Genomic DNA, 10,010 nt, shown 5'->3' with positions numbered 1-10,010 from the left:
TGTATTCTAGAGCTAGATTAAATACGATAAGTGATAAAGAGTTGCCTTGTTTCAAACCCGATGGAACTAAGAACTTCTCAGTAAAATGATTACCAATTTGTACCTTATTAATCGTTTTGGTCATGCACATCCGTACTAGATTTACAAACTTCTTTGGTATTCTCTGTTCAAACAAAATAGTAGGGGTATTCATGATGTGTTAAATGTAAAAATGGTTTACCATGTTAAATGTTATAAGTATAGTATTGTGAGTAGCCTTATTTACAGTCATGTTAAATGCATAAGAGCCCCTAGAGGATTTTTGAACAACTTGTTTTATAACCTTTCCTTTCAATATGTCATGTTATTGTTTAATACAGTTTTCATTTGTTCAGTAAGTTTTCACTAAAGTAATTTATGACATTTCTAAATTGAGTGAAAAGTGGAAGTTGTGTAAAAGTTTGGCAACTGAGTTTTTTGTTGATCTTGAAGATGAGCTAATTGATAACTGTTATTACATTATTATTATTTAAATAAATAATTTAATTTCTATCTATTTTAGTCTCAACACATTTTATTTTTCTTATAAGTGCGACGTTTCGGCCAATCCGGCCATCCTCAGAGACAATCTACTACAAAACATTAACAACGACTTTCCACTAACAAAATTTAGGATCAATTCTAGTCTAACTAAGAAAATTCTATCATTACCAAGAGTGGTCCGGAAAAATAGATTATATCTATTTTAATCCAAATGATGGGTTTGGTTGACAAATGATAGTCCAAACTGTCACAACGAATACCCGGTAGTTATCTGTTTACATAGTTTCTACTGAACAAAAATATTAGACATTCTACTTGGAAGGTATTCAGACTTCAGACATCAAGCTATCATGTTTTTCCGCCCAATAACCCAGGCAATAGAATCCAATTTCATCTTCACAGCTTCTTCACTTTTGGGGATATTTCCATTCAGGGTTGTAGAAAATGAGCTAAAGTTAGACAAGCTACTTGTTTTATATTCCTTGGTACTTACATGCTGTATCACTACCCTGTATTCATGTTCCAACTGGATTGCTTCTTGTTCCAACAGAATCGCAATGATCCAAGACGGAAAAGCCTTCAATTATTTTCTTATTCTAGGATGTTTCTTACTCCAATTATTTCCGTTTCTTTCATTTCCAATTTGTTTTTATCTCAACCAAAATGCTTTGACTGAAACAGTTAACTCCTTTGATTCCTTGGAGCCAATCTTCAATAAATTGGAAGGGAAAATAAATAAGAAACCCATTCAAAAAGGGTCTAGGTTAAAACAACTTTGCGCTCCTCTTGTTTGTGGCATCGTATTATATTTTGGTTATAACACCTGGGGCAATATTGCTGTATCATTGGGATTCACTTTTGGACTTGTAACTATAAATTTGATTTGTATGCAATTCAATTGTTTTGTCGATACAGTGGCCGACTTTTTTCAATCAAGCAAATATTTTCTTGAACGAATAAAGCACTCTGTCTCCTACGTGAATTCTATGCGGTTAGAAAAAGTCGTCTCTGCGATCAGCCAGTTGGTTTCTACCTCGAGTAACATCAACAAAGCATACTCGATACAATTGCTACTCACCATCTTCACCTCTTATTGTTCAATCATGAGTTTTATTTATTATTTCTATATCAATTTCAACACAAATTATGGATGTGGACATGCTTGTTTACCTGGAGACCTCTTGATTACACTTTATTATTTCTTCTTGGTATGGAGCGTGACTAACTCTGCAGTGCAAGCTAATAACAAGGTTTGTATTTATTTTATTTTCTTATTTTTTAAGCAATATTAAAGAAAAAAAGTTATTCTTCTAGTTAATTTGTAAAATCGACTTTCCAATCGATTAGTTTTAATTATATAAAACATTTTGTTTATTAAAAAATATGTGATTATGAAAAAAAAAAATAAAGCGATGCGACTATTTGGCGTGAAAGATAGGAAGTACCTGATTATAAATATTATCTGGAATGTTTATAGAGCAGTTTCCCCGCAGTGGCTCAGTTATCAGCACATCCTAAGAATCTGCCCTAGCCACAGTCAGTTATCCCACAGGGCCCCTATTTTCATTCTTACCTCAAGAACATATCCGCACTCACCTGGCAAGGTTAGATATAGAAATTTAGGAATATTGCTCCCGACACATTTCTCAATGGTTGTTATTTGTTCCTCACTTTGAAAGTAGTATAAGTATTATTTTTTTCTTGTTAATACATTGAAATTTTTTGTCTTCCTTTATTTTATTTATTTTTGTTTTCTGTATTTATGTTTGTTTTGTGTATGCGCATATCATAACTAATGCTTCTCCTTCATCTGCTTCCTCTTCACCATTATGTCCCTCATGAGCTCTGCATTTGTACGTTTTCTCTCCTCAGACCACGCAAGACCCATTGCAGCGCTTCTTTCCCACAAGAACTTTACTCCCTTGAGCTTCCTTTTGTACTTGTCGGGGTTGTGTCTAATCTTAGGCGATTCTCCAGCCTAATATCTACTTTACAGAAGGCCCTCGACAAGGCGTATTCAATAGTAAGTTAGGAACGGTCGTGTCAGAGGATGAGCCCTGGGCACTGACGCAGGTAGAGGAGGTCTAGGTGAGAGAGTCTGAGGTAGAGTAACAGTCCTAGTTGCCGAGATGAAGCGGACGGACTAGTGCCGGGGAGAGACGGGAAATTACACTGGTTGCCGAGATGAAGCGGACGGACCAGTGTAACCGTTAAGGATTAGGTTACAATCTTAGTTGCCGAGATGAAGCGGACGGAATAAGATTGCTGGAGTAAGGGAGAGGAGATAGGCCATCATCTTAGGTATACGTACAGAAAAACAACTTTTGGGAGAATAAATAGGCAATGAACTTTTCAATCTCAAGCAGTGTGTACGCCACCAGTGCCACGACTAGGCCTGGGAAGGAGGTGGATCAAAGATCAAAGAGGGTATTTCGAGCCCCGTATTTATAGGCCTAGTCCATGCGGCTGTGACCGAGAAGCGGTCGGTACATGTCTGCTTGAGATAGGCTAGTGCATTGTTTTGGTATCATTTATTATTCATTGTATAGATATTGTTAAGCGTTATGTACAGAAATTATTAATATACAAAAATGACAATATGTTTTTACAAAATAAAGCAATATGTAAATTTTAGAGCTTCGGTGAGGCTCGAGGTCCAACGCTCTGGTGAGTTGTGACTAAATCGCTTGCTCCCTTTCGCTACATACTCATCTCTCTCTAAACCATAAGTGGGCAACCACCGGGTCCGGCCCGCTGTAATATTTGATCTGGCCCACGAAACATTTTGAAAACTCCAATTAAGAAAAAATATTACACTACTTACTCATACTCACAGAACCAAATTAGCGAGCAAGTGGCTTTCATGTTTGCCTCCTCACTGGCGGCACAACAAAAGATTATTGCTTCTCCATTGTTCTACACAAGGCGATTCTAGATCATTCCTTCATTTTGCCTATATCAGCCGGAGGATGGCCCGAACTATTGTTCAGTTCTATTTGAGCTACCGAGGTGATAACTTCGTCAAGTGATATCCTGTGAGTATCATAATGGACAAAGGAAAGCTGCGATCAACAAAGCTCTCCATTGAGAAGGCAGAGGTCATCCAAACGGCAAAAGCCGAGGACGCCATCAAAAATCTTGGATCTACATTCTCGGGAGAGCTTTGTTATTTGGAGAAGAGGTGGTGACAAAGCTATCTAATAACCTCGATAAATTGGTGATCTTGTGCCTGCTCAAGCCCGAACAAAGGATGAACTTTGTCAACCAATACTTGTTTACCCTCTCCATACTCCTCCCCTTACAAAGATACGTCCTGTGATATTGGAGGACATTGATACCAATATCCACAGGAGTATCAAGGCCATCATCGGGCTCACCGCTAACACCTCGTCGGCGATTCTGTACGCACGCAGGAGGGATCGAGGACTGGGTCTGATCCGCTGTCAGTGGGAAACTCCACTCCAGAATTGGACCATTGGCCAGCAACTGTCGAATGTTCCGGATGCTCTATTCCAGTATACATTCAATTACAAAGCCGAAATCGCTGCATGTGCCGATAGACTGAAGGTGGATCTGGGTCACTAGATAACGCATTTTTCTGAATAGCTGAAACTTTATCCGCGTTTGGTTAACTCCCTTCCTAGAAATCGTGTGACCCAAAAATTATATTTGTTCCTGCCCCAGCGCTGACCATTCCCACGAAAATTTGGACACAAAATGTCTTATTCACAGGAACACGCTATTTAAGTGTCGTACGTGTTCAACCTCGTTCTTACTAAACACAAGGAGGTCATCCATGAGTTAAGGAACCGGTATTATAAATTTAAACAATTGCCCCTTGCCCAACTGAGTCTATGTCACTTTAGTCATATGGTTGCATATGTCCACATTCTCTTACAATTTTATAGAAAAAAAGGAACCCAATAAAAACGACTAGGTTCTAAGAAGGCCCCAGAGACCCTTCTAACAGCCCTTAGTATCCTATATCAATGGCAAGGGCTGACACTTAGGCAGGTACGTGCTGTCATCTCACAATGGACTTGCATCAGTCTAACTATTTTATGTTTAACACATGAAAGTTAGTTCTCACAAGATCATGACTCTTACCCCAATTTCTTGGAAGCCTCACACCCTGCTTCTAGTCACGCCTTTTCCCCCCTACCAGATAATTACTTCTAATTTTATAGGCTCTCTAGGCTCCGCCTAATTTCCTAATTATCTGATTGGTCCAAACCCCTTCTCCTATTTCACTATTCTTCCTACCCCCTCTTCTCAAGGGTACATATATATTTCCTAGACTAGATAGCTAAGTTAGAAGAGAGACACTCTGTAACAGTGAAAGTAACATGTAGTTCTAGTAAATATGTTAGAATAAACTCATTTTAGTCTTCAATGATTTTTGTGTTATTTAATTCATGTAAATCTGACAGACGGATTCGTCAATTCCTCTCAGAAACTCGTCCATCAGGCGCTGAAAGGTTATGGGGGCGTTTTTGAGACCCGAGGGCATCGTTGTAAGCTCATAGTGACCCCTTTCAAAAGTAAATGCCGTCTTATGTTGGTCATTAGGGTTGTTGCGGCCAACATATGGTCCACAAATCGATTATATGAACATGTGATTTTTATTACATCAAAAAACAAAACAAATCAGCTATGCTACAAAAAACTGATGACTTCTTAACGTCTCAGTATGCGCACATATTGACTACATTGTCTCCTAACTACGCACTCGTAGTTGCCAGAATTCTGGCCATCTCCGTCGTCTTCATCATTTTAGCCAAAGTGGGCGGACTACTTCCGCTCTTCCTTCAAGAGGAAAAGGCGGGGGGACGTACGTCCTTTTGTCCTACCTCCACGAAAACATCTACTCAGGACAACAACCACAACTGGGGCCCCATCAATCACCGGTGATATTAGACTTTTTTTCTTCATTTGTTCAACTTCAATATAATTTTTTAATATTTTTAAGATGGGTTAAGTTTCTTTTTTTATTTTTTATGTGTGTATATATTTTTTAAACCGTTTTTTATGGTAAATTCCTTAAATATAATAATAAAAAAATTCGGCAGTTCATTTATTTTATTTTCAGCACTATTCGCGGTTGGGCTAGGAAAGTTTCCTTTTGAACCCCTTTCTGCCGTAACAAGGGTGGATTTTAATTTTATATACTAGCCTTCAAGTCCAGTGTGCTGAATACCGTCGCCCCGCTTGGCCTGTACAAAATGTATTCTTGTTAGTTGTAATTGTTTATGAATCTGGTGATCGGACATTTCTCATCTATTGTATTTTCATTCACCTGCCGGTAGTCTATCACGACATTGTACTTGGGCTGGTGTGATCTTCTTTTACCCCCCCCCCCCCCCAGTGTGGACTATTGTACGGAAACAAACTTTCAATAATGATTCTCTGTCGTTTTAATTTTTGAGTTCCTCCCGGATGTTTTGCCGTATTTCCTCTTCTTTACGTATGTCACCATGTCTTCCTTCAGTGAGACCTCACAGACAGTCTTCCTGTTCGCCCCGAGGATATCCCCTTCTTAAAAAAAAAATATCCTGATATTACCTCTCGAGTCTCTGTCTCTAGTCCTCAGCTTGATTGATTGCCCCAATCCATGCACTTTTGTTTGTCCCTCTGTTGTTGACGACATTTGTAGGTTTTACCTCCTATCTTAATCCTACATTTTCCCTTCCTATTCTTAATCCAAGCACCCAACTTCCCTAGCAGGTCACACCCTACAATTATTTTATATTCCCTCGACACGGTCTTTACGATATGGACTTTCAAGATATCCTTACTAAATACCCAATGATTCAAACCTGTTTTCGCGTCCTCCTCTTCCTTACAAGGGCCATCCAGGATGATTAATCTACAATGACATACCTGAATCCGGTGTGATCTCTCTCCACCACACAACATATCCACAGAACTTGATACATGATAGTACTGGAACTACCGTTGTCGACTTGATATCTCACTCCTGATATCTCTATTACATGCAGACCGCCGCTCTTCTCCTTCAAATTATTATTCAGCAGTGTGCGGTCGCCTCTATGGCGACATCCCCTTCAGATGTCTCGCGTCTTCCTCTCTCCAGTTGCTCGCCTCCATCTACCTCTGTTCGATTACATTTTGCTCCCTCCACTGATACATATAGGGACACTATCGAGAAATATGTCCTTCTGTCGCACATTCAAAACATCCGGAGTAGGGCATTGTGCTACCATCTCTAAGTTCTCTCCTTCTTCAAAGGTTTGCCATGTTTCTTGGCCGATGATATTCCATTCCTGTCTTCCTCTATTTTCGTGCTAACAAAAACCGGATCACTTACTGCACTTCACAAGTGGCTGGACTTTCTACAGAGAGGGTAATGAAAAACTTGTGCCTCGGTATGATAAATATCTCAATTTGAATGGCGATTATGTAGAAAAATAGCTTAAGAGTATACCTTTCAAATTTATATGATAAACTTCGAGTTTTGTTCTGGACAGCTCTCGTATATAGATCAGTACAAAAAAATTCGGATAAATAAACATTAAAACGTATGTAAAGGCAATATTTTTAAAAAAGCAACAAGGTAGAAGAAATATGGGGAATGGGAAGTGAATAATGTATGAAGGAGGGTAGCTATATAATCCATTTTGGGTATGGTATATATTTTTAAGATTTCTGAAAAAGAAACTGTGGAAACCAAATGTGCATATTTTCAGATTTTCTTCAATATTTTACACCGATTTTCCTTGTTTCTGAAAACGCTAAAAATTAGAACAGGCTAATCAGATCTCGCTTTCTGCTTAAATCTAACAGGAACTCCCAACTTTATGGTAAACAATTCCTCTATCGCATTCCACAAATTAGTCAAAACCTATGGAGTCCTTTTTCACCTCTATACAGGAAACCAAACATCTCACAAATTTCCCGTCGAACCTTAGCAACCCTCAAGTAATTTAATCGACTCCGCAATCTCCTTCCATTTAAAACCCTTCAACTCTTAAATTTCTCCCTTTTTTTACCAGTTTGTCCATGGCTGCGTGGTATTCGGTGGACTCGTGTGTGAACTCGATCTCAACTTAAGCGCCTTATGATTCGTTTTCTCGCCGAAACGCCGAATTTTTCAATATGATTTCATTTGAGGCCACCAAAATTACACATAAAACCCAATAATACGCCAAAAAGAAGTGGTTCTAACCTACATACCGATATCAGTATTTCCTAGCGTTCTTGCTACTCCATGTATTTATAACTCATTACCCCTTCCTCCACCCTTTATCCTAAGAAACCTAAAATTCCAATCCTCACTCGAATTCCGTATTATCAGGTACAACCCATCTCACTGTGAATAGTGCGTTTCACAAATCAATTTCTTAAGCTGCCTGTCACTGGAACTCCTTTCCTCTACTAAACGCCATTCACCCACCGTTCCCTCATTTAAATCCCTCCTGCTTTACCACCTTCTTATCAAAAAATATATCATTATTATTTTTTTTTTCTAAAAAATGACTCACTATGTAATTATTTCGTAAGCCGTAAACGCGGCCATATTATTTTTGGCCAATACATTGTTTAACCTCGAAAATTTAGACTTGGAGTCACAGAATGATAAATATTTTTCATTTAAATGAGCAGTAAATTAACTGCTGTTATATCTTTTATATTTTATGCTGGTCTCAGAACTTCATTCTGACAGCCCTGACGAAGCCCTGTAAAGTGGGGCGAAACGTTAGTTTACAATAAATAGTTTTCTTTTACTATTTTGATACCTTTATTGACCGCCACCCGGACTATCATCCAGCAATATATCTGTTATAGGTTGTTCTTCTTAAAAAAAGTGCATGTTTTTCTTTTTTTCTTTAATTAATCAAATATTTCCAACGGAAATAAGAGATACAAATATTGAAATAATCACCTTCTCAAATGTCTCTAAAACATTCCATATAAAAGTACCATGGCACTGACTCTAGACAATGTCAAATTGCATATCGATTACATAAAATAATTGAATATCGATCGGATTTATATCATCATTGTCATCAGTAGTTGTCGTGAAATGGTTAATATCTATATTCCATATTGAAATATCGGATTTGCTGATGAAAAAACGATAAGTGATATTGCAAATTGTCATCAGAAACACTCAGCAGATATCGGTTAATAATAGCACCTACGCTAAAACATTGGACAACCGATGAAATAAAATCGAATTAAAATTATGGATATCATGGAAGTTTCTCATTACTTTAATGTATATTTTTTCTTATAGCTATTTCACATTTAATAAATAGTTTGTCTAGTCAAGCTGTCTTTATGGTAACATCGCCCATATTGACAGCTCATTTGTATAGAATAGCTCAGTGAAATATTGGATTGGTTGATGGAAAAAGAGAAACGATAAATGATAATGCTGTCATTACAAGCACTCAGGAACTATCAGTTTATAATAGCACCTATGCCAAAACATTTGACAACTTTTTTAAAAATAAATAATTAACTTTCAATCCATTTTAGTCTTAAAATCGTTTATTTTTCTTATAAGTCCGACGTTTCGGCCAATACGGCCATCTTCAGGGACAATCTGCTTAATACAATTTTGAAATTACATAATTTAAAAATTCTAACTTCATGCAGGTAGGGATGGGATATCGATATCGATATTATCGAAATATCGATTTTTTGTCTCCGATATCCGATATTTTGCTATCGATATCCAGTAACCGATAATATCGGAATATCGATATTTTCCTTCGATAATATCGGAATATCGGTTTCTAAAAAAAAAAAAAAAAAAAAAAAAAAAGGTCGCACCCTTAAAGTAAAGATATATAAAAGAAATGTTGTATAAAAATGTATAAGGTCATATATTCATATTCCGATATCATTTAATCTAAATATCAATATTTGCTAAAGAAAATGTTAATTATAGTTAGATATTTAATATTGATGTCATATTCATTTCGATAATTTTTTATTTCTAACGTTAGCAACAATATTCCGATATTATTTTATCAAAAGATCGATATATTGTTACAATAATATAAAATCCATTCGATCTTTGATAATGTTATTAATATCTATATCAATAATTGAAACAGTATTCTAATATTAAGGAGGAAGGCTTATTGTTTATTATAAAGATTCATTCTCGACAAAATTATTAAATATTAACTCAGTTCATGGTAAATTATAAGAGTTACAGTTTATCCAAATATACGTTTCACTAATAATAATATTTCTGACCTGGAATTACTATTTTATCCATATATAGACCACCTCGGACAAAAATCAAAAACTGTATCCAAGAGTTGATTGAATTGCTTTATATAATTAGTATTATATGACTGATTTTACATTACAAATTATGCAAAGTTTGATTGTTTCAATTTGCAATAGATAGATAGATGTTTAGTCTCGGTGCAATAAATGTATCAGTAAAATTGTTATTATGAGTTTTAAATGATACCGTGAGTTACGCTTCTTTCTGTAAGAACTAAATA

The 10,010-nt window shown here is 36.7% G+C and overlaps 1 protein-coding gene across 1 annotated transcript in view; it reads left to right on the top strand.

Annotated features, from left to right (window-relative positions):
- Positions 1–1,373: 1,373 nt before the first annotated feature.
- Positions 1,374–10,010, top strand: part of LOC106684010 (gustatory and pheromone receptor 33a) — a 29,064-nt gene continuing 20,427 nt past the window's right edge. Inside the window, exon 1 of the mRNA XM_067050268.1 lies at positions 1,374–1,772. Coding sequence (XP_066906369.1) covers positions 1,410–1,772 — 363 coding nt within the window. The 5' untranslated portion in view covers positions 1,374–1,409. The remainder of the gene's footprint in view (positions 1,773–10,010) is intronic.

Source organism: Halyomorpha halys, unplaced genomic scaffold (assembly GCF_000696795.3).
Source record: "Halyomorpha halys isolate HHAL.00 unplaced genomic scaffold, Hhal_1.1 Scaffold534.1, whole genome shotgun sequence".
Classification (NCBI taxonomy): Eukaryota; Metazoa; Arthropoda; class Insecta; order Hemiptera; family Pentatomidae; genus Halyomorpha; species Halyomorpha halys.
This window is presented reverse-complemented; position numbering and strand designations above follow the sequence as displayed.